The 27,003-nt window shown below is 30.5% G+C and overlaps 3 protein-coding genes across 3 annotated transcripts in view; 2 read left to right on the top strand and 1 right to left on the bottom strand.

The window, feature by feature from the left end:
* Positions 1 to 27,003, top strand: part of sip1 (septin interacting protein 1) — a 354,828-nt gene that overhangs the window by 126,961 nt on the left and 200,864 nt on the right. The window lies entirely within an intron of this gene.
* The window catches only part of TrpRS (Tryptophanyl-tRNA synthetase), a 143,013-nt gene that overhangs the window by 68,126 nt on the left and 47,884 nt on the right, over positions 1 to 27,003 (top strand). The window lies entirely within an intron of this gene.
* Positions 58 to 26,854, bottom strand: RpS27A (ribosomal protein S27A). The gene is made up of 5 exons (XM_067263831.1): positions 26,795 to 26,854; positions 11,846 to 11,901; positions 9,901 to 9,955; positions 1,491 to 1,708; positions 58 to 259 (listed from the first exon to the last, which is right to left on the bottom strand). Exons 2-5 carry the CDS (start codon positions 11,891 to 11,893, stop codon positions 110 to 112), a joined length of 471 nt encoding a protein of 156 aa, XP_067119932.1. The 5' UTR covers positions 11,894 to 11,901; positions 26,795 to 26,854; the 3' UTR covers positions 58 to 109.

The following is a 27,003-nucleotide window of genomic DNA, read 5'->3' as shown; positions in this document are numbered from 1 at the left end:
TTTAAAAACATGTCTTTTCTACAGCTGTGGAAAGAAAGTTTTTCAATTAAGAAAACAAACAATTTCAATACAGCTTTATTGATACTGTCATTGTATTTCCATCACTAGTTTAAGCTTCAGGTGGTTTATTATACACAAAAGTAAGACAGCATTTACCACAGTACTGTCTATCAAAATGAGATGCCATGAATACTCCTGCTCCACATTCATCATTTGGGCACTCTCTTCTGAGTCGAGTTATTTTCCCATTTTCATCAACCTGCAAAAACATTAGTATTAAATAAAGCATCTTTAATGCTGACTTAAGAAATTTTAATAAAATCAACACATCTCTCAATTTACATAGTAGATTGATTTACACAATTTAGAATCCAAATCACAAACAGACTAACATAAGGAATTGGGAAACAAATTCCAAGGTTCCCATATGTTAGTCTGGTACTGTGAAAATTGTTCGTGAATTCAATTTGTAGTATAAAATCAGGGAACAGATGTATCCCAACTTATAATTTATGAACACACAGTGCTTCACTGTACTTTCATAAATGGTAGAACTATTTGTACATTTCCCATCATCACTTTTGCTTTACATCAATTCCAAAAGATCTCTATTCTGTCTCAATGGTTAAATAATTTGTTGATAAATACTAAAAATAATGAAACTTTGTAATGAATTTAAGTAATATATCTATTTTCATCGTCCAATAGGAAATGATATCATAACACTCTTTTCAGAATTACTCAGAATTTCTAGAACACATCATTGGAATTAAATTCCATAGTAATACTCTGAGAGATAGAGGATTATCAGTAGATTATTGGCTAATGTGTGTGAAGCAATCACAATATTGAATTAATAAGTCTACATTTTTGTAGATTTCTCCTATAGTTTAACAGCAAAACGTTAATAAAGTATGTTCTTTTAACAAAACATGTTTATTTCAGACCATTCTAATTTACAATTTTTAATGATTCTAGCACATAACAATTCTTAATAAACTTTCTAAAATTAATGGGTTTTATAATATACCACTTACCAATGGCATTTTAGTTTTGAATAGAGATGAAAATCATTTTGGAATTTAACACTGCTAGTCAAATATACAAATTATATCTATTTAAACACTAATGTCAAAAAATGTGTATAATAAATTTTTTTTATTTATTACCATTTTTTATAATAAAGATAACTTTTAAATGTTTTAATTTTTAATATCAATGAATATCATAAATATTAATCTATTTTCTGATGCAATTTGACTTAAACATCATTTGGATTTACCCACTAAAAGAGGATAACAGTGCTTCAGCATATTTCTAAAATTATTCATTAAGAGCATACAAAGATTTATTAAAACTGTGTCCTATATTTTCACGCATTACAAATACAAATTGATTTCTAATATATTACATTTTGGTGTAAAAATAACTAAAATGTAACAATTCAAATTTTTACAAATAAAAATAAAATTTACGTTTTTCCTACTTACTTTATAGAATTTAAGAACAGCTAATTTAACCTTCTTCTTCTTATGCTTATTTTTCTTAGGGGTTGTGTAATTCTTCTTCTTGCGCTTCTTAGCACCACCTCTTAATCTTAAAACAAGATGTAAAGTGGATTCCTTTTGAATGTTATAATCAGACAATGTACGGCCATCTTCTAATTGTTTTCCAGCAAAAATTAAACGTTGCTGATCAGGAGGGATACCTGTAAAATTTAAAAACCATTAAAATTCATCAAATACTTAGTAAACATGCTTTAATTATGTAAATGTTATATGAAATATAAAAAGGTTCGGATGATTTAATATTAAGAGATTTTTAGAAATCAAATGTCCTTTCTTACAAGAAAGGACATTTGATTTCTAAATCTTTTAAAAAATAAACAAGCATTATCTGATGACAGCATTTAAAAATTAACTTTTCGTGTTTAAGTATTTTATTTTTGTCAGTTTTATTGATGTTTGTTTCAAAGTATTTTAAATATGCAAAGAAGAAACACAACTGAATTAAAATTGTTATTCTATTTGATTCATAAAATTTAGTTCTGCTTTTCTCACAACAATGTTATGTTCAAAGTTCCTGGAAATTTGGTATCTGTTGGTTGAGGTTTTTTGGCACAAGAGCCAAACAGACCAAACTGTGCCATGAAACTTTGTATCAAGAAAAAAAGAGGAAGTTAACTAAATTTTGGTTCATTTTAATAAAAATAAGCCAAACTGTACTTGTTTATTTCTATACAGTGGGCAATCGGTTGACAAACAGTTCAGACTACAAACAAATCAGATAACAAACACAAGAGGCAGTGACATAAAATAATGAATACCGATTGAATTTGAAACTTTTCAGAGCACGGGAAATCGATGCTCAACCCAGTATATACTGATCGGATAGTATTCCGATGAACTTTGAAATCTCCCTTGTAATTCCAGCCTTTTATTTTTCTGACAGAAACAATTTTTTTTAATAGTATTTGCGAGACTGTCAGGCAGACACTCATTAAGTTTTGCATTGGTTTTTATTTTTGAAAGATAAGAGTATAATAGCAAAGGTAGACAGTGGGCAGAAGATGTCTGATGTTGCTGGGCAGTATGGCTTGAACAGGTCTATAGTAGGCCACAATTCAAACTTATCTAAGAAAGATACTGTATAATTAAGATGACTCAAGCAGCTAAAGGAGTAACAAAAATCACATCTAAGAAATAAAGAACATTGAAGAGCTCGTAATTGAACCTGAAATTGATCTGATGACAGAATGAAGAACTTTTGAATGAAGAACACCAAGAAACTCGGCAAGATATGTTTTCCTCTGAAAAAGAGGATTAATGTCAATATCTGCTCTTAAACATCTTTTGAAGAAGTGGGAGGAGGTCAGAACAATGGTCTTAGAATGTCATCCAAACCAGGTTGAGGTTGATAGTCTTGGGGATCTCTACAATTACATGCTATTAATTACTTCTGAAAAATCCTGAAGAGGAGAGAAAAACAATCGACATTAGATAGATTCTTTAATCCCTACAAACATGACTAATAAAAATGCAAGACTGTGTATATATGTATTTTTATTATTACATATTATATGTAGTTTTGTGTCAAAATCTATTAAAATTTTCCAAAAATACAAAATAATAAGGTCAAAATTAATAAAAATAAATTAATTTACTATGATATGTTGTCTGCTATTTTTTCTAAAATTGCCATTTTAGTCAAATTTTAAAACAGTAGTCATTTTTTATATTTGGGGAGACAATTTGCCCAAGTAGGGATCACCATTTATTAGTTCTGTGTTCCTAAGACAATACATTTTCAGTGACCAACCTTCCTTTCTAGGCTACTAGCCGCCAAAAAGCTAAAAAAGTCCTTTTAAAAGCACAAAAATTTCCAATTAAAAATACAAAGATTTTCTAAAATCAGAACTGGTGATATACAAGTGTCCTTGTTACCATATGTACCTTCTTGGGGTGTTTCAACTTTTTATCCACAGAAAGTGTGCAATGGAAAATGTAGATTAAAAAGGTCTCCCTGGTGATGATACTTCACAGTCATAATTTGTAATTTTTTTGTCTGATGGTTCCTTCCATTTTTGATATTTGGAGAGACAATTCACCCAAGTACAGATGGTACAGATGCCAACAAGGATCCCATCGGAACCATCAGAGGAACCGTCGGACGAAAAATTACAACGGTAGTCATTGTCGATACTTTCAAGATGGTGGCTCATGTCGTATATTGTTCGAAAGCTTGTCTCCGTCTTTCCCACTCTCAACTTCATTTAGACAAAGGAGCAGTCTGTTCATAGTTATAAGCTCTTTTATTGGCTAAACTTTCAATCTTATACATGCTGTGATTGGTCAGATCATATTTTCATAACTGCCTATTGGTTATTACTGATGCACTTGTGCAGTGAGTGTGTTTTGTTACTTTTTGAGCATTTACTAGTTATTTATCTGTGTAAAATAAACATTTTTTAGTTTTTAAAGGTTTTTTTTTTATTTAAATAATTATGCTACATACAAAAAGATCAACAAAATAAGCATTTGGACTGAGAAGGAAAGAAAAACCATAAGGTTGGAGTGGAGGAAGATGTCCAAAACAAATAGACTCCAAGAATAACATGAATATTGCAAATGATGGTCAAGAGAATTTAGAGAATTCTACATTTTCCAAAGAATTAAAAACACCAAATAATTTTGATGAAAATATAGGATCGACTTTGTATCAAAAACAGCATATTTCGAGGAGACAGCCACGTGTTTAGAAAATCAATTCCCTGGATATAGAATTATTGGTTTAGAAGCAATTGAAAATTTAACAAAATCACTTGCATGCCCAAAATGTTATCAGCAGAATTTAAAGATAATAGAAAAAAGTAAAGGTATTGCTACAGTTTTTGATGTCTTTTGCCATATTTGTAATGAAATAATTACTAAAGTAAATTCATCAGTTTTTAACAAAGTAAATAAAACTTCTATTATTAATACTTTGGCTGTAATATCAGCAAAAAGTAATGGTTTTGGGTATACTAGATTAACAAATTTTTTTCTAGGATGAATATTCCAAGACCTTTCCATCTGAAAATTTTTCAATCAATCTCTAAGACAATTGATAATGCAATATCTGAAGTTTTAGAACATTTTCAGGAAGTTGCTAAGATTATAAAAACTGAATGCAGCTATTGATGATGATGATGATAATAATATTGCTCTTAGTTATGACGACACATGGCACAAGTGAGGTCATTCATCATTATTTGGGATTGGTGCTATTATTGATATTATGACAGGTCTTGTTCTTGATTCTGCTGAGCAAATATTGTCATGGTTGTTGCTTTAAAAAATTTGAAAAATCATGACTCTCAGATAAATTACAGTGGATCATCAGGTGCCACATGGAAGTGGAAGCAGCATTACAACTATTTGAACACTCAATAGAAAAATATGGACTTCGATATCTGACTGTTCTTTCTGCTGGTGACCCCAAAACATATCATAAGTTACAGGAAAATAATATTTATGGTGACAATTATATAATTAGCAAAGAAGAATGTATAAATCATGTATCAAAACAAATAAGTTCAGCACTCAGAAAATTAAAAGAAACAAGTACATTGACTGGAATAAATTTAGGAGATAAAGGGTGTCTCCAAATGAAAAAATACAGAATTATTATGGACAAGCATTAAAAAATAATGCACCAGGTACTGAAAAAATGAGAAATGCTGCATTCATATCCCTTTTTCATTTGATTTCAGTGGATAAAGAGGCACACATCATACATTTTGTCCCACCGGTGTCCAGTCTTGGTGTCATTTTAAGAGCTCTCAAAGATCCATCTCAAAAACAAAAACACACCCACACTTCCAAAAAAAATTGGTAAAGCTCTTTTGCCTATATATATAAACGATTGACTGATCAAGAACTTTTGAAAAGATGTACTAGAAATAAGACCCAAAACAACAATAAAAGTCTACATTCACTTATTTGGCTAAAATGTCCTAAAATTAATTTTGCATCATTAAAAACAATTTCTACAGTGGCCTCCTTGGCCATTATACAGTTTAATAGGGGTCCTACCGCATTTATAAACACACTTACTAAATTAAGTATTCCTATTGGAAATCATCATCTGGAAGCAGCAACTTTTACATTGAAAAGGAAATTATCTGATGCTACTAGATTCTCAAGTGAGAAGGCCAAAAAAGATAGAAAAGATAAAAAAAATGAAAATATTGAAAACAAGTGACAAAAATGTGGCTACAGAGGGCATCGTATATGAATAAGGAGCTTTCTAAAACAGAATTAACAATTTTATATGCATAATTCTGTTTCAAAACTTTAAACTTGTTTCTCTCAAATTGTGATTTTTGTTGATTTTACAGTTTTGGGAAATTATAATTTAAGATTTGCTGGATGTATTTGTGAAATGTGGTACATATCAGCACTAATATGTATGGAAATGGGCCATGTACTTTTTTATGTAATACTTATAAATTTACTAATAAAAAAAACGATTAAGTATACAGTCTAAAATATTTGGTATTAAAAGTAATTTAAGCAGTATTAAATATATTTATCTCATACACCAAAAACACTTATTTTACCCTTTTCCTATAACATTAAAGATTAAATTAATTACTAGAATATTAGCTATCTGTTTATCATTTTTTAGAAATAGATTTCCTTGGGGCAAAACAAAATTAAATTAAATTTTTTTTATAATTACCTAAATCTTTAATTCAATATAAAAATTGTTAAACCAAATTAGGCTTAACAACATATGATTATTTCATTGCTTTAGATCAATTAGTAAAAAAGTTTGAAATTTCAGTAGTGTGTCCCCTTAATAGTAAGAAAGAATAGTATCTAAGAATGCAAATCCAATAGTAGTAGTATTTATCCACAGCATAAATCCAAAAAATAGTGTTATTTGTTAATTATAATTAAATAGAATAATTTAGCATATTTAGAATATATTTTAAAATAAAAACAAACTCACAGCATTTGTTATGCAATGTTTTTTAAAACTATTTTTAACAGTTTATATTCATTTATTAAGCTAAGATCAAAAGTTTTTTCCAAGTTCATGCAATGTTTTGAAGAGCAATAGTGACTAATATGAAAATATTCAGAAACTAATAAAACTGATGTTTAACTTAGAACAATTCAGTAATAAATTTGCTATCTTGAGGCTTTAACAAATCACATGCTGTTTTGAAGACCCAAAAAGCTTAGAAAATTAAATGAAAAAAAAAACTTTTGATTCACAACACACTTTGCTGTTATAATAATTAGGTTGCAAATTTTCTATATAGGAAGAATCAAGATCCAAAAGTTTGGTTACCTATCATAACACAAATATAAAAACTTTGCAACTAGACTAAGAAAGAAATCATCTCCTCTTCAAATTACAAAAAAAAAATTCAAGTCACTTTTTCATAAGTTTTGCAATAACTTCTTATTGATGCATGTTACTGAAAAAGGGTTCACAATTAGTAAGGCACAAATGAAAACAGCATTTTAAATGCTTATTGCTGATGAAAATTTAAAATACTGCCTGAGGCTGTGCATCACTAAATTTATCATCATGCATACAAAATTGTAGTATAAAATTATACAATCAATGCAAATAAGATGGCTCATTCACAAAATTATATTGTATGCACATATCTCTTGCTTTGATATTAACAGTCAATCTGCCAACTATAATTATTAATAGATACTAAGATCATATTTATTGCTACATGAGTGCAAAATACTGTGTGTTTATTAAATTGTATGTACTAAGACTGTTTTGGCCACTGTATTTTAGACTGAGCCCCATTTATAAACTTAGTTGCTGAACTACATTGATGTCACAATTAGTAGGCATCCACAACACAGTGGATTTATCTTCTGATGTGTGATCACTATGTTTTTACACATTCAAAATTACTGGTAACTAGGTTTCTCATTTCCCGGTCTTTTGTTTGTCCTGGGATTCCGGGATAAAAGTAAACTGTTTTCCGGGATATCCCAGGATAGAATTAATTATTTTTAAGATATACAAAATATCATGAAATCAAATCAAATGATATAATTATTAATTAAAAAAAAATATTAATCATAATTGGAAAATATCGTCGCCAGGGGGAAGCTTTTTCAAATCTGCATTTTCCAGCGCTTCTTCGTTGTGGATAAAAAGCCAAAACACCCCAAGAAGGCAAGATGGTGATTGAGAAGACGTTCATATTACCATTCCTTTAAGGAAAATTTTATATTTTTTAATTGGAAAAATTTTTGTGTTTTTTAAAAGGACTTAGCGTTTTGGCGGCTACTAGCCTAAAAAGAAAGGTTGTTGCCGAGATTGTATTGTCTGTCTGGAACACAGAATTAATAAATGGTGGTCCCTGCATGGGCGAACTTTGTCTCCAAATATTAATTAAAAAAAATATATACAATTATTTTTCATTTTTTAAAGTAATTTAATACATTCTGCAACCTCCAAAATCATATTGATAATGCCGTATAAGATATATATTAAAAATTACTTTTGAATTAGGTAGAAATTTTCACAAATAGAAAAAATTTATTAAAGTTTGCTAGAAACTGCATACAATGACAACAAAAAAATGCTTTGAATTGAGTTGAAAATTTAAAAAAAATGAACTTAGATCAAACTTCTAACTTAAATGATAATTTTTGTTTTTTAAATAAAACATAATATAAAATATTATTGTAAACTTTTATAATAAGGTTTTAAAAAGCAAAGATGGTCAATACTCCAATCACTCGATCTGGTTCTTATTTAACTAATTAAAACTCCTGCTACTGAGAATGCTCTTTCCAATTCAATTCATGTGGGTGGAATCGTCTTTAATGCATTTAAGAGAAGACAGATGTTATGTTTTTTTCACCTGTAGCCTAGAAGATTACTAGTTCATTTTCGATTGTAGTTCTTCTTTTGCTCTCTAGTATTCTTGATTTGCCTATCTAGGCTGCTTTAATAAAAACATAATAACAACACCAATAGCCCAATAATTCGGCAGTTCATTTGTCTTTAATAATCGAGTTTATGAAGATAAACTTCATATTTGCAGACTACGTACTCATTTGTATCCTTGCCCAATTTGCACCACCTCACGTTACGCAGTTATTTAAGATACTAGGTGAGGTTAAAAATTAAGACAGCATTAGTGCAATTATTCCAGATATTACAGGTTCTGACAAGTAAAGAATTTTCAGAGTCCTGCCACAAATAAGCTACATATTGATTATTGATCATTTGTGAGATACCATAACAAACAAAAATTTAAAAAACTAATAAGTAGGTTTAAAATTAATAAATACAAATGTATTCTGACAGTTTATGAGTTAATTATACTTTCTATTTGCAAAATTTTCTCAACCTTAACACAAAATAAGAAAAAAGTGAATTTTTAAGAAATTTGCGGGATTTCCCGGAATGAGAAGAATTTCCCGGGTTAAAAAAAATCAATCGGGATCCGTTTGAGAAACCCTACTGGTAACTGACATCAGTCACCAACATTAATTTTAGTGGTTAGTAGTGATTTTATACCTGTGGCCCTGTATTTATTTAACCATATTTATAGCTAAAAAAATGAACATTAAATTGTGTGGTCATCTATCACATCTGAACCTGCATTAAACACTTGAAATTAAGACCAAGACTTGTGAAAAGTTTGAAACAATTCTGAATTCAGCAATAACATCTCACATCATCTTTGAAAATATTTCAAGAATGCTGGGTCTGATATATTATTTTGTCAGAAATAGTACTTCTAACAACCACTTGTTTTATTTTAAATAAATAATCCTCAATATTCTGATAAGTGAGCTAAAAATGCTTATTAATATTTGAAAGAGGAAAAATTCAAACATTCCTTTTCACATCTGGTTCTTTGCAAATATAACAAAGTAAATCATTGATAAGTTAAAAATAACTCAACTGAATCAAAAATAATAGAATGAATTTATTTTAGCCAAAACTCTATCTTCAAAAAATGAACTTCACAAACAGTTAGGTACTAATACAATTAAAAATTTTTTTAAAAAAGTTAAAAAAAACACAGTTGTTCCAGAAAAAAAATTCTTCTAGATGATCATTTATTTTCATTCTTATTCTAGAACAAACTTCTTAGATGACCAGACCTTCCTTTTTAGGCTACTTAGCCATCTAATGTTAAACAATTAAAAATTATTACATATTACTGTTCACTTGTGCGCACTGCTTAATGCACTGTTTGGTTGTCAAAATTTTATTGACTACATTTAAAGAATTACATTAATAAATATGAAATGATGTGGAATTTATTAAAAAGTGAAAAAATAATCCAACCTAGAACATTTGATATTCATCTGATTGTTCTCAATATATAAAATCATTTTCAAAAATTTTACAAACCTTCTTTATCTTGAATCTTGGCCTTAACATTTTCTATGGTATCACTAGGTTCTACCTGCAATATAAAATAAAAATTTTAATTATAAACTTATTATGTTTTTCATTACACTGTCCTATAGATGCTAAGAGGTTTATATCAATATTATATTTATGTAGTATTTATAAGGGAGCATAAAAGAAAAAAAAATTACATTTTCTATGAAACTGGACTATTATGATAGTTGTGCATGACACTTAAGTTATTATACAAAGCAGTAATATTTTATAACACAAAATTCATATTATTAAAACTAAGAACACATGTAAATATTATGTGCATGCATAAATAACTAAGACATCAAACAGTAGCATTAATATTTCAGCTTACTGTCTAGGAAGAATTTTGGCAATAAATTTAAAGACACCATATTGAAGTTTTCAGTTCTTTTATTAAATGCACTTTTGATTCTACATGACTAAAACTTTTTTATAGTCACAAAACTGCTCCATATTCATCTGCTGACATAACCTAAATTTTACATCTTTAATATAAAAAAAAAATTAATTAAAAATATTTATTTGCTTTCAGCGTATTTTTTGGTACTAAACTTTTTATTTACACAATTAAGATTAACACTAACTAAACATATAATAAGCAAATTTTATAGTATTTATATTACTTGTTGGTTAGAGTTAATAGAAATCATACACAATATAGATGAAATAAAAACTCACCCATACCTGAAGTTATAATGATGGCCAATATATAAGTATATAAACTCAAGTATAAAAAAAAATTTAAGTTAATTTTTTATCTTTGAAATTACATTACATTATAGAGTATCAATATATTTTTCATTACATATCACTTCAATCACATTTATTATTTATAAAGCTAACAAATTGCATTAATGAAAAAGCCTTCGATATTCATTTATTTATCCAGTCAAATCTCTGTTTTTGAACTTAATTTTTTCTAAAAGTTGTTCAAAAATGAATTTGTTCTCAAACTGAAACAAAACTTCTCCAATAAGAAACAATGTAATATGAATTAATCTGTTTCTGACCCTCAAAATAGTTTTTTTTTTTACCCTTTTAGTTGTATTTCATGTATAAAAATTCCTACAAGTGCAATATATTATCTATATCCATCATACAGCATATATATATTTATATATATAAAGCAAAATGTTTCATCACTGCCATCTGAAACAAACTCTTTACAATAGAAAGTGCTACAAATGGAGACTCAACTCTTCCTGAATGAAATATAACCAAATCAATCAAGACAGACAAGTACTTTATTCACAATTTCCAAAATATGTTTCAATTGCTTTGATTATTTTTAATTTTAGTTTCAGTTTTGGTGTAAAGACCAAACTTTTCATTAACTGGCTACCTAGTAGTAATAAATAAATTATTATTATTATAATATATGATATATTAATAATTTTTTTTTATTTAATTTGAGTTAAGCACCTTTAAACACGAATTTGTGGATGTCATTTATATTATGCAAATGTCAATTAACACAGTTTTAAATCCAATTGCAATGCATACTAAAAATTGCTAGTAGTATCTTATCTTACTCATACATGCATTGAAATATAATTTGAACAACTATGTCATCAATGGTTTTGTGTTGCAATGCAAGGCAATCTGAGTTAGTAACTTCTGAATTGGTAGTCCTATCATTGATTGGTCGGACCATCAACCTTCTTTAACATAAGAAGTACAGAAAGTTGACAGTCTGTGGACAACTCTTACTGAATAGCTTGTTCGGCAATTGAGTTATCATAAGGCAACTGGGAAAAATATGGCATTCAAAATTTTGTTTGTAATCAGAGGCATTTGAAACCCAAGGTTTGACTGTATTTGCTTAGATCAGGTGCATGATTAAAACATGTTCTATATTTAAGATTCTTATTAAATTATATATAAAGTATATATTTATGCACACACTTACCTCAAGGGTGATGGTTTTACCAGTGAGTGTTTTGACAAAAATCTGCATTTTTAAATCTAAAATAGAATGAATTACATTTTAGTTTATTATAATTATTAAAATACATATTCAATATTCAATCAAAAGTACACTTTTTGTATAACAATTTACAAAAAGAATTTACATTAACAAATCAACATTTTTAATATTAAATCTCTTAATTTCTAAAAAATATTACTGTTTTCAAGCAAGAAACACACATCATAATATTCTATTTTGTACAAATAAACAATTTTCATAATCATTTATTATATACAATATAAACAAACTCTTTCAAGATACAAATATATTTTAAAACAAAATATAAATATTTACTACCCAGTACCTATGTAAGGTGAACTTAATTATGTCTAAAATAAAAATTCCATTTTGTTAAAATGTTATGAATATATACATTACAAAAAATTGAAACTTACAAATTCTGATTCAAATACTAAAATTTGTTTACTCAACATAAATCACCAGGAAAAAAATCTCAAACATTTAACTTTATATAAAATGTAAAATCAATTAAACAATGCAAAATGTACTAAAATTTGTTAATAACTGGAATGCTTAAGCTTTTGTAAATCAAACTGATTTTACTACAAACTTCCAGTTTATAAAGAATACAATAAGCAGGGTTTCTGCTACATAGTGCAAATTTTGCCAAATGTCAATGCTTTTATCATTGACAAAATAAATCAGCAACTGGTGATATGAACTGGCAATAAATGATAAACCCACATACTAATCATAACACTGTTCAATACTGCTTGTGTGGTGATCAGAATGGCCAATGTTGCCCAATGTTATTTTCCATAATGGCATCCATTCTGTTATCAAAAAAGTAGTTAGCACTAGTTTTAAAGTATTGGCATTTGGATTGTGAATTTCATATATTTAATTTTTACAAATATAGTCAAAAACAAGTCTACTTTATATCAAATTATTTTTTTTTATCAAAACAAAAATCCTGAAATGTAATTTCCATTAGAAATATAATTATCTAGTCAATTAGATTTACTCTAGAAGACTTGTGTATCAGTCCTCTAGAGCAGGGGTGGCCAACTTTTGTGCACATAAGATCTACTTTTTATCGTAAAAATGTGTCGCGATCGACTTGTTGTCATAGGTATAGTCTAAGTGGGGAGAGGGAAGTGTGAAATACATACTATGTTTATACACTGTTTCAGTACGAAGTGCACTCACTGCTTATGAGTTGAGTCATAACTGCATGCATACAGTTACGTTCGGTTACAAATATAATACATTAAGTCAAGACATCGCTAGCGATCGACCAAAATTGGCTTGGCGATCGACTTGTTGGCCACCCCTGCTCTAGAGCAGTGATTCTTAACAGGGGAGCTGTGGCCCCCTGGGGGTCAATAAGAAGTTTGCTGGGAAGCCGCTAAATTTTGCAAAATTTCCTTCAGAATATAATAAAAAGAAAATTGATGTATAACCGAATATCACATTGAAAAGTTTTCCTATTTAGTTTTTATTATTTATTTTTTATTTTTTTCTACATACAACTTTGTTAGTACAGAAGAAATAAATGCAAATATGCTACTTACACTGCAGTATTTACTTCTTTTATTCCAAAGTAATTCTAAGAAACTATTAAGGCTTGGAATTTTAAAAATAATTAGGAAAAATAGTAGGCTTGTAGTAGGCTTTGAAAATTTAAATATTTTTGCAAAAGATATGCAAAATCTTTACAACAAGTTGTGGGTGTTTTAGTTTAGTTTTAGCATCGACTTTGGGTCGATTTATTGACCTGTTTCTTATTTTATTTTTTGTTAAAAATTAACGAGTTTTCATGTTTAATTGTGAAGTTTGAATGTTATTTAAATAGATAATAAAATACCAGTAATAAAGTTATGATTTACATTTATTATATAAAAAATAAAGCAATAATAAAAAATCAATTAACTATAGATAATTTAATAAATATAAATTATTATTAAAAAAATGGGTCACAAAAAAAATTATGAAATATTTGGTGGGGTATAAAAAGGTTAAGAACCACTGCTCTAGAGTAATTGTGTATCAGTCTAAAATAGATGCAATGAACTAGAAATACAAATAAATCAAAAGTTATTTATACTTGCCTACTATCAAAATAAAACAAAAACAGGTACATTTATTGAATGCAAGCAATGTTTATTTGTAATTTTACATTTTATAAAGATAATTTCAGACAGACATATAAATGCAAAAAAATCTATGAAATTATATAAGTATTTTGTAAAAACTAGCTAGTTCCATCCAGTATGAATAAAAGCAACTAATTTTCATCAAATAATTAGCTACAATAAAGTTTTACAATACTGACTTTTAAAGAATCTATCAATTTTGAATTAGACAAACTGGATGTCAATCTGTGAAACCTGAAAAATAATTTACAGTTAGATGAAATTTGATATGCTTACTTTTCTGTGTTTTTGGATTAAATTACATTAAAATAAATACAAAAAACTCATTTTTGTTAATACAAAAGTATTTTACATCATTAGAGGGAAGACAAAATGTGGAAATTAAGTTATGGATACCACAGACTATTTAATACCAGAGATTAGAGACACAAGCTTCTGATCTCCAAATCAGTCAGTCACAGTGAAACAAATCATCTACTATCCCTACAGTGTACCAGGTCTGGAGAACTATCCTACAGTCCTACTGTCCCAAATAGAGAATCCAAGAATTTTTTCACAGGTGGTCTATCATGAATGTCAGGCCCTGTCCTTCAACATAATGTATCTTGCCTCTTTGCAAGCTTGGCAAAATCCATGATGAACATGATAAAAAAGCCTTAGTATCCACAAAGCAGAGAATCAAAATAAATTATCTTATAATTGGAAAAATTATAAATAATAAAATAGACTAAATTTTTAACAATTCCTGCATTTTGCAAAACAAGTACTATACTTAACTGATTTAATGTTTTTATGATAAACATTGGCTCAGAGCAATACAGTTTTTTGCAATTCACATTTTTGATAGCCATCATAATTCATTAAGAAATATACAGAAAACCTGTTACAATGACCAATAAACAGGAATAACAACTGACAAAAACTACAGTAAGACCCCCACTTAATGAGGGGTTCCTAGACAACAAAGCGCTAAACGAAACAGCTTATAAAAGGTCATTTTAACAGAGTAAACAGGCATAGGGAAACACGTGACCAAAAATAAACAAACTTTAATTTAATTTTAAGTTATTTTTATATTAATTTGTATAATAATATATGCTAAATAACACACAAACATATGCACACAGAAATGTAAAGTTCATTTTTTTGTGACAGGTCCTGGCTCTTCCGAAATTCTTGTTTATTTTGTTTTTTGCAATAAAGTTGTGTAGTTTCACTTGTTGCTTTTTTTTTCTTTTCTTAAGCAAATGTCATAGCAGAAGATTACATCCAAAACGCCTCATTTTGCTTTTGCACTTCTTTCAAAATTTGGATCATTCGCTACAATTTGATCAACGATTTCGATCATTGTTACCAAACTTTTTCAATAGATTTTCTTAGTAAAAGTTTTTGGGTTCTCCATTTTCAGAATCTCTATTTTCCAGTTCTAAATGAATTCCTTGTTCTGCCAGTTCTTGAAGGTTGTCGTTGGTAAGGCTCTCACCAGAAACCTGCTGCAACTCCTCAATATCCTACTTGTCTACATCTCCTAGTCCTCCTGTACCGATTAGGTTGAGTTTGATCAACCTAACAATACAGCGATAGGCTCTTCTACGTTGAGAATTCTTAGATACCTTTGATCATAACTTCTTCCACACTTCATTCATGCATTTATCAGTTAATTCTTGCCAAGCGAAGCTGATATTGCTTATGGCAGTGGTTCTTAACCTTCTTATACTCGCAGCCCACCAAATATTTCATAATTTTTTTGTGACCCCCATTTTTTAATAATAATTTATATTTGTTAAATTATCTATAATAAATTGATTTTTTTATTATTGCTTTATTTTTTATATAATAAATGTAAATCATAACTTTATTATTTCATTATCTATTTAAATAACATTCAAACTTCACAATTAAGCACGAAAACCCATTAATTTTTAGCAGAAAATAAAATAAGAAACAGGTCAATAAATCGATCTAAAGTCCATGCTAAAATTAAAACTAAAACACCCACAACTTGTTGTAAAGATTTTGCATATCTTTTGCAAAAATATTTAAATTTTCAAAGCCTACTATAAGCCTACTATTTTTCCTAATTATTTTTAAAATTCCAAGCATTGATAGTCTCTTAGAATTGCTTTGGAATAAAAGAAGTAAATACTGCTGTGTAAGTAGAATATTTGCATTTATTTCTTCTGTACTAACAAAGTTGTATGTAGGAAAAAATAAAAATTAAATAAAAAAAACCAAATAGAAAAACTTTATCTTTCTTATTTCATTTTTCAATACAATATTCAGTTATACATCAATTTTCTTTTTATTATATTCTGAAGGAAATTTTGCATAATTTGGCAGCCTCCCGGCAAACTTCTTACGGACCCCCAGGGGCCGTGGCCCCCGTTAAGAATCACTGGCCTATGGCATTCATGATGTTATATTTTATCCAAAATTTCACCAAACAAACACAGATTTAAAGAAAGTACACCTTTTTGTCACCTTTTGCTGATTGGTTTGTGTTAGTAAATAATCGATTATATAAGAATCAATGAAATGCTGGATAATTTAAATCAGCGTAAATTTTGAGCTTTTTAAGGCTTCAAGCAGACTGCGTTATATCGAATCAGCGTTAAGCAGGGTCTTACTGTAGTAATAAACTGGTCAAAAGAAATATTTAGCTGTCAGCTAAACAGCTAAATCTTGTCTGAAGAGAATACACACTGATATATAATATTCAGACTATTTACAAAATTTAAAATATTAACAAAAATATGGCAAAGGTAAAATTTCATATAAAAAATATTGATAAGAATATGATCAAATTAGCATTTAATATGAAATGGCAAAGATTTTATTTTTCAAATTTTTCTTATATCAAATGTTTAATAAAAACCAGGCCTGGGAATGCTATTTCCCCTCTAAAAAAGTGAGTTGAAATACAGATAAAGTAAATAAAAAGTGAGTGCAAAGTGACAAAAACAAAGTGAAAACACAGAAGGATAACTTGGCAAAATAGCAGTAAAAATTGTTATTTTCTTTTTATTCTGTTATGGTTAAACACATTTTAAAAATTTCTGTATGTACTGAAATGCAGTAGCCACTCGTTATATCATGCATTTTTGGTCCCCCAAATTTTAAAAGCATTTGAGTCAATAAATTTTAAATTACTAATTGCCACTGAATTTCTATTTGCAACACAATAGGGTATTTTATTTCTACTATTGTCCTTGAAACTACCACTGAAGGTGAAACAATAAATTTGTCAAGAGCTAAATATGCAGAACAGGTGGATAGATGGATTATCATTTGTTTCTTTTTGATATAAAAGTTGCTTATTTATTAGTTTTAAGTACTGTCTCCTCATTTACAAGTTTCTGTGAATTCGAAATCCCACACCTTTATGTGAATTGATGCAATACTGTTAATTCACATAAAGGTGTGAAATTTCGAATTCACCACATAATGTGTAAGGAAAAGATTTCTTTAATTCTGAACAGAAAGTTCTAAAATTTTTATACAGTAGTAACTTCATTTTGCACATATCAGAAAATGCAAAGTGATTTAAAACAATTTCAGCTTTAAAATTTCCTTGTTTTTGTAATTTCCAGAAAAATGAAATCAATTCCCTCTTACAAAATTCTCTGACATTTCCTGGTTTTCCCAATAAGGGAGAATCCTGTTTAAATCATCTTCTAAAAAAGATGACTTCTTAATTTGCAATATTGTGAAGCTTCTGGGAAAAAAAAAGATAAGCATTTCCAAGTCAACTGTAGCTATTATCATCAACAGAATTGGAAATATATGAAAAAACAAACTTCTTGGCCTTCTCCAAAAATTACCTGACTAATCCATGAGATCTGTAAGGAGTAAAGATGTAATTTGAAAATAAACACTATGATTTTTTTAGAATTTTGAAGAGATGGCACCTAACGCCTAACTCTAGTATCAAACACTATGATCAAAAAAGAGAAGCTCCTAGTCAAAATCAAATGGCAGAACAAGCTGTATGGAATGCAATTCATAAAATCTTGGAAAAATAGTTGCAGAAAAAGACTGAATTTCATGTTCTGAGAGATTCCTACCTCAAGAACCAAAAGAACTGCCACAAGTTTTATGATAGCCATCTGGTAGGAAACAAATTTGAATTTGAGTGACCCTGCATGAATTTATTATTTACAAAATTGAAATAGAACACAGGAAATTCATTTAGCAAAACCAGGACAATATATTTGTTATCAGAAAAGTTAGCACTTCTGTGGCAAGTTCACAGTCATTGGAATAAGCAGTAGTAAAGGTTTGCTACCATTAATAGCAAATTCCACCCAATGTTAAGGTTAATTCTAATTATTATACAGAAAAAATTTTAAAACTTGTTGGAGCACCATGTTCCACTGCTTTAACCTGGAGAGCAGAGAAGTATTTGATCACAATGCAGCATCATCATACACTTCCAAGAAAACAGGAATACAGTTGATTTCCAAGTAACATTCCCATAGAGAGCCCCGAGACACTTGTATTTCTTTGGATTCGGTTATCTTAAGAGGTTAACAATGAGTCACAATTAGAGGATTTGATCCTGGAATCCTGACCACTTTTTAGTCCCAAAATTTTCGGGATTAAGTTTTCCTGGTCCTGAGATTTTTGGGACTGACATCATTTTATAAAAGTTGCAAAATAGACTGCATGAAGTGAAACATTCAGTGCCAGTGCTCTTAACAGAATTGCTCGCCTATCATTTTAATATAAAACTTCTTGTATTTTGAACTAAAATGATAGGCAAGCAGTTCTCACTGGGTTACCTGGTAATATACTTCATTTTTGTATTTTTGAATTTTCGCAGGCACTTTTGGTTGGCTGTAGAGTTCTAACATGACCCTTCAAAAATTCTAATAAGTTATTCAGTGGAGGAATATCATCACCCTTAAGTGATAAGATACATTTACAAAAGTGCATGAAAGATCGCAGAAGAAATGAATTGAGTGGCGTTTTATGCTACCTACAAAATCCTCATAATGACAATTTGGCTGACGATGATGAAATAAAGCATATATTTTCAAGTCTGAGCAAGGTCCTGGTAAAAATCCAGATTGTTTCATTAATTGAGAAATTAAATGGTAAAAAAAATGAAGAAGAGGAAAAAACGAAATATTCAAGTCGAGCCTACAAATACAGAAAAAAAGTGATTTGATGCTCAAAGAAAAGCTTCAGCTAAAAATAGAAAACAGCATAAAATGATGTCTCCTGAAGCATTAAATAAAAATGATTTTTCTAAAACTGTTAAGAAAGAAATGAACTTGTATTAGTCTTCAAATTCTAATCGGAGCTATAACCTAGAGCAGGCTTATAAGTATTTACTAACAACTCCTCCAACTTCCATCAAGCCTGAACGCACTTTCTCAGCAGCTGCATATAGGGTAGATGCACCAGTTCTGGCCAGAAAACAAATTTAACTTAAAAATATAATCACAAATGAAACAAACTTTTATTGTTAACTGTGTGAACAGTTAACAATAAAAGTTTGTTTCATTGGACAGATTTGAATATGTGGTGATTATATTTTTAAGTTAAATTTGTTTTCTGGCCAGAACTGGTAACACTGGCCAAAACTGGTACATCTACCCTACTTGTATTTTAGTTGGCTGAGGAGGGGCATGAACGGCCCGAAATGTGTACAAGCATTAAGTATGCATATCAACTGAATAAAAATTAATGATGCAATTTACCATGTGTCCGAGTGAATACACTATATAGTTGGTGTTCAAGTTGCAGTATCAAGCTTATAGCCCGATAATTTGGCAGTTCACTTGGCTTTAATAATCAGGTTTATGAAGAAAAACTTCATACTTGCAAACTCTGTACTCGTTTCTATCCTTGCCCAATTTGCAGAACCTGGCATAATGCAGTTATTGAAGCTGCTGGGCATGGTTAAAAATTAAGACAGCATAAGCACAATTATTCCAGATATTACAGGTTCTGACAAGTAAAGAATTTTCAGTCCTGCCACAAATACATATCGATTATTGGCAATCTGTGAGATGTCATAAGCAAAAATTTTAAAAACTAATAAGCAGACTTAAAATAAATACAAATGTATTCTGACAGTTTATGAGTTAATTATACTTTCTATTTGCAAAATTTCCTCAACCTTAACACAAAAAAAATTAACAAGTGAACTTTTAAGAAATTTGCGGAATTTCCCGGGTTAAAGAAAACAGCTGGGATCCTGTTTGAGAAACCATAATAAAAACTTATTTCCAATGTAAAATCCTAAGGTGTGCAACCCTCTCCCTAACTTCCTTCATTGTGGCTGTAGCCAAATCTATTAATGCCAACATTGCAGAAAACATTGAACTCAGAGAGATTTCCTTAATAGCCAACAGCATTTCTAATCACAAATTAGTATAGCCGCATGGTGAGGAAGCAAAACCCAAATTTGTCCACCATTTCCTTATTCAAATTATGCTTATTAGTAGCCAATAAAACTAAATACTGTTTTTTCATACAGTACTTATGCTAAGAGTCCATAATTTCAGATTGCATACATTGCATCCCAAGAAAAGAGGACAAGTGAATAGTGACCAGATTTCAAGTCTCACAACTTTAAGACAATATTGTACTTATTTGTTTTTATGCCATGTCTCATTAGAAAACATTCAGAATTTTTGATCATGGAAATATAGCTGAAAGATGTGAACATTTTTCAGCTATATCTCCTACTGTATTTCTAGGAAGTAACATGACTGGTAAAGCTGCATTCATACTTCCAATGACAATGACCACAGATCTTAAATGATAATGATGGCATGTTTTTCGTCATATTACCAAAGTGTTCATGTTACAGCATGTGAAATTTACATTAGTGAATCACTTTGCACTCAAGTACATCTCACAAAAATAATGGCATGCTGGAGCTTAATTGATTTTGAACCGAACACGCCTTAGACGCCTGGATGGGGGAAATCAGTAAAGGAAAATTCCACACATCTTATAAGCACAGTTAAAACATCTGTAATGCTGCAACAAATCGTGGAATTTCAGAGAAAGTACGTGACAACCAACGTCAATCATCAATTAAGGAATTGGTCAGATTTGTTCACATCATCTGCAAAGAAGAACATGTTGGAACCTACAAGAATGAGACCAAAGATATCATCTCAAAGGTAATAACAGCCGTCAACAATCCAATTCGTTTGCCTTTGAGAAAACAAGTTGAAACTGCCAACATGCCAAAGCTGTTTTGATGCTTTAAGATACAGCAAACAAGGAAAAGGAAGATTGTAAAGGACTCCTGGAAATAGATGAATGCATCTTAGGAATCCACCGTGTATTGCTGACAGATCTTGATGATCAACTGATGACTCCTGCTGGGAAGTTCTCACAGTTCCTTTGAAGTGCAGAGTATAATGGAGAGGTACATTTTTATCCGTTTTGAATTTCAAGAAGCAAGGGATGTCGTTCAACTTTGCCTTGATCATTATAACGAACTTCTCAGAGAGATCTCAAAAAAAAAAAAAAAAAAACAGACACCTCTACTTGTTCGTTAGTCAAATTTTCAAACTTAGTTCATATCTGTTGTTCACTTTGATATCTTTGCATCCATTTGGGGACGGGGACACCGTCTCTGCTGACTGTTGGCAAACTATTGCCTGTCTATGACAACCCCATTTCTGTCTCCAATTTATAATGTGTACAGTCTGTCCACGCATTAAGATTTTTTGAATTCTATTATTGCTTGCAGGAACGCTAACGACAAGAAGCCTCAAGATCTATGTGCCTTAATAATTGAAGCAAACTATGCCAGTTGGTTGGATTACATTAAGGATGCAGAAGGTACAGGCTAATAAAGCTTGGTTTGTATATGAAGGATTTTACCTAAGTACTTGTTACTGTTGATAGTAACTAAATTTGATCTTTATCAATATATTAAAAAGTAATAAAGTATTTATATAAATAAATGTAAAAGTAGAATTTAGATTGGGAATATCCAGATTTTTGCATAGCTCTGCTAATCAGTTGCAATTCTTCTTCCACTAGTGCAAGGCATTTCCCCTCGCGTAACATCATGCACCAGAGAAGGCAACAGGGAACCACTCTGGTTGTAACTTCCAGGATACACCTTGGCACCTTACTAACCACTTATTAACCTGTGCCAGGTGCTCGCCAACATTAGAATTTCTGATATGGCATGCAGAGAGAGAGAGAGAGAGAGCTTGGTTGGAAGGGAGAAGCCCTCCACACGAGGGAAGTTAGAGCAGAGGTTCATGTAGTTTAAAGATTGGAAGGCTGTTGCAGGGATAATTTGCAATGAGTTGTTGTTTCTATGATGTACAGAAAATAGGAGCTCAGGAGATGTATGGATTTCTAGATATAAGAAAGAGATTCTGGCATTTCGTTCTTTCTCTTCTGTGAAGTTGATAGAAGAGTAAACAGAGGCCAATGCTTGAATAAATTGTTGTATATCTTCAGTAGAGCCTTCCCACACAAGTAGTATGTCATCAACATAACAAATACATAATTGGGTATTTGGATGGTCAAGGAGGCATTGAAAATTCAATGTTCATGTTCTGCATAATGAGCTCTGCCAACATAGGTGACAGTGGGAAACCCATTGGTACTCCCTGTGTCTGTTTATATATTGTACCATTAAATTGAAAGTAATTGTTTTCAGTTATGAGAAAGAGAGCTTCACGTAAATGTATTACGTGTGATGTTGGGTAGCCGGAGTTGAGCAGCAGAGTATTTGCAAGCATAATGGCCTCGAAATATGGTACAGACAGATATAAGGAAAATAACGTCAACCTTGTACAAGTGGTATGAATTGACAGGGAGGTCATTTAGTTTAGTTAAGATGATTGCTTTAGAATCCATAGAAGCTATGGTCACAAAGATGGAAGGAGGTAATAAAGCTGTAATTTGTTTTGCTATTGCAGCTTCTAAGTAGTATGTGGGGTGGGTGAGTTTGTTGACTAAAGTTATTAAGACATCGGAAAATTTTAAATTATTTTTGCACATCTCTAAATACTTTCAACAGTTATATGCCCCTAGGTAGTCCAAGATGGCAGCCTTTTCAGGAAAGCAGTATGAAGATAACTGTAGAGGGCGTTTTTCAATCTAGCATTTTTATATGCAAATCAATTAATACGTCATTGCTGTTTGTGATGGTAGAGATATGTAAATTTTTAATTTGTTTCGCAGTCGTGGCATATGCAAGACATTTATTTCTTTAGAATTTTCATAGTACTGTACGTTTCATATATTTAATATCGTTTTTTCTATTTCGTATTGTTTTAATTAATTATTTGCTTCTGTATTGAATTATATTTCGAAATTAAGAAATAATGACATCCAAAGATATTTTTTCTGAAGAATTCTGAAGTGTGATTCACAAATGTTCTTCAGCTTACTTGGAAATGAACATAACGATTTAAAGCTGGATAAGAAAATTTTGTTGGACGTGAAACTAGCTGTAAAACTTGGTTTGCAGCATGTCGAAAGTGTTTGTAATAATTGTTCCCGTACGTGTAAATTGGTGTACCATGCTGACAGAAATTCAGCAGTGATGAGATGCACCTATTGTAAAAAAAATGGCTCTGCTTTCGACGGTACCTTTAAAGGCAAGTGTGGCCATATTTCTTGGGGCACTATATTTTCCTTCATATGGCACTTGCTGTGTGTAAAATGCACGCTAACAAATGCAGCCTTTACGTGTAGTATTAGTAATCACACGTCTGTTGATTGGGCAAACTACTTAGGTTTAGTTATGATGATAGCCGTGGATAATGTTTCATCATTTAAAATAGGAGGACCCAACAGAACTGTGGAAATTGATGAAACAGTAATATCCAGACGAAAATATGAAAAGGGTTGCAAACTGAAGGGCACAAGATGGGTAGTTGGTGAAGTGTGTCGTGAGGATAACACATGCTTTGTTTGCAATGTTAATGACAGGAGTGAGGAGACATTGACTTGGATAATTTTGAAATTTGTTAATTCCGGAAGTACGGTGTTCACTGAGTGGAGGGGTTATAATCACATAAATGACCTCAAAGGTGTAGAAATAGTTCATAGTTCACAAGACGGTGAATCATTCAGAAATTTTGTGAACCCTCACACTGGTGTACATACTCAAAAGATAGAAAGGTTATGGGTTGTCTTAAAAAACAGGAAACATTTGCCTAAACATTATACCGAGGATTTGTCGGATTCCTATCTGTATATGTTCATGTACAAGTAGTTGCTTAAATGGTATACAATGAGGCCCAGAAAACGATTCCAATTGTTTGTGAAACATTTAAGTTATATATATCCAGGATCAGGTAAGATCCCTGTATGGAAGAAACCAGAATCTGTGCCTGCTGCCCCAGAACCCCGAAAGAAAAAGGAGGAAGCGAAAACGAAGAAAAAAAAATCTGAGAACAGTAGGAATGTAAAAATCGACAAGTAAAAGAAAAGAGTCATTCCAACCCGAAACAAATGCCAGTTGTGTCGTTGCTAAAAGAAAGAAAAAAAAAATGACAAACTTTGAAAACGTAAATAAAAAATATTATTCGTTAAAAACAATAATATTTAAAAATTGTAAAATTTTTAAAAATAAACGAGTTTCAAAAAATTAACTCTTTTTTATCCGATTTCAAATTTTTGAAACTCGTTTATTTTTAAAAATTTTACAATTTTTAAATATTATTGTTTTTAACGTATATACTAACCGATCCCATTGCTTGATATTTATTGATTATTTAAAAATATTATTATTTGTAAACACGGTGTGTGTAATGTATATATTTTTTAATACCGTATTTTACGGACTATAAGACGCATCTTAATTTTTAAGCAACTTTTTTAAAAAAATACCTATAAGACGCTACGGACTATAAGACGCACCTGAATTTTGAAGGCAATTTTTTGAACAAAAAAGTGCGTCTTATAGTCCGTAAAATACGGTACTTAATAGTAGATTTTATGTAGTATGTAATGTAAAATAAGTGTGTAATGCAAAAAATTTAGTTATGCGTCAGTGTTTCCTAGGTTGTCACGTGATCGCGTTTCGCTTCCAATAGTTGCCATTGGGAGCATCAGTAGTCTTAACCGGAAACGCCACCATCTTGGACTACCTAGGTGCATATTAAGCTTCACAAGACCTCTTTCTTCAACAAGAGATCAACAGTTTCTCCATACTATTCAAAGAATTGTGGAAAGTTCACATTGACTGGCCAATATGATTACAATGATAAATGTTGAATCTTGGCTAACGTTTGAACAGACTAAAGGAGGATGCACACATGCGGCGCGGCAAGGAAAAGCGGTAACGCAAACGCGTCTTCGCCGCGCGGCAGCACGACCACACAAGCGGCAAACCGTTTACATTTTGGCGCATGCGTTCAGTATTCAAGATGGCGAATGATATCGACACTCCACTATCCACGTGTTTACAAATTTTGTTTTGTACAGCTCGTTTTATTTAGCTAGAAGATTTCGTCGAAGATTCGAATGAATATTTTGGATTAGAGATGTCGTATTGGCAAGAATCTTGCCGAGATATTTTGTTGGATCGATAAAGAACTGATGTACAAAATAGGCTTATTCTTCGATTAAGATCTCTCGATAAAGAAAGCTATTTCGAGTAAGATTCGGTTGTTTTGTTCTTTGAATTAAATAATATAATATAAATATATTATGTAGAATTTGTGTTAAATTTATTATTCTTTTCTCTTTATTCTGATGTTAGTTATCTCGGTTAACCACGTCGAACTTTCCGCCATTAAAACACCACGTGATTGTATTTTCTCACGTGACTGCCAGACGAAATGTTATTGGCTGAAAGAAACGCGTCTTGGTGACGGCCGCCGCAAAAGATAGAATTCGACCAACTTTCGCGGCATGAGAAAAGCGGCACGAAATAGACCTCTGCGACGAGAAAAGGTGACCCTCTGCCGCTTTTCCTTGCCGTGCCGCATGTGTGCATCCGGCTTAAGACGAAAGAACAGTGACAACTAGTGTGAACATTTCACAAACAAAAGATGAATAATAAAAACAACAGTTTATGTCATCATCAGCAGTGTAAATGCACCCAAATGTACCATATTTACTGATTTGATAGAATAATAAAATTGATGATGTAAGAATGAAAACCAACATGTAAGTTAAAGTAAAATTACATAATAAATTTTAACATTTCCAAGTGTATTATAAGTTACACAGAGCTAACATATGAAAAGTGAAGATAATTGAATCATTAAACAAACTCCCAAGTGATCTTGTTACTTTGGACAATGGAATAATGCAACATTTCCAAAGGAATTTTCTCTTTAAGCAGATTTGACCGGAGCATATTACTGTCTGCAGTTTATTTCAAGTCAATAACTATTACAAAGATCATTGATGAGCCATTCTTATTTACAACAAAATACAATGAATTTCTGTTACATTCAGTTTTATTTTAAATTTATCTTGTAAAAACTTCAAATAAGAAATGGGTTATTACAACATTTGATTTCTTGACTACATTGTAGTAACATATTTCAAGACAACTTAAATGGTGGAATGTACAGTACGTATTAATATAGAAATATTTGATAATATAAATTAGTTCCCAATGAACTACTGTAAGCCTAACACGTGTTACCAGTTACCATTCTTCAATAAACCTCTAACAATACCACTCTTTATTTTACTTTATAAAATTCAAATACGAGTTTATATATATAAAGCTCGTATAAAACAATTAAATAATATATTCTTTATAAAATTAAGGTACATTCTAATAAAGTTCTAATTAAGAATTATACACTACCTCAAACACAACACATCACTCGGCGACTCCAAAGAACAGGGAAACAACAGTTAAAACAGGGACTTAATCGTTGTCTTTACTCTGGAACCAGGCATATTTCCCTCTAATTGAACCTAATCTGAACCTTCCACTTTAATATTTTCATTTTCTGTAATGAAATATAAAAATGCAGTTAATATTTTTTTTGTTTTCTTTTTTAATTTAGGTAT

This window comes from Centruroides vittatus, unplaced genomic scaffold (assembly GCF_030686945.1).
Source record: "Centruroides vittatus isolate TY-2023 unplaced genomic scaffold, ASM3068694v2 contig_18, whole genome shotgun sequence".
Taxonomy (NCBI): domain Eukaryota; kingdom Metazoa; phylum Arthropoda; class Arachnida; order Scorpiones; family Buthidae; genus Centruroides; species Centruroides vittatus.
This window is presented reverse-complemented; position numbering and strand designations above follow the sequence as displayed.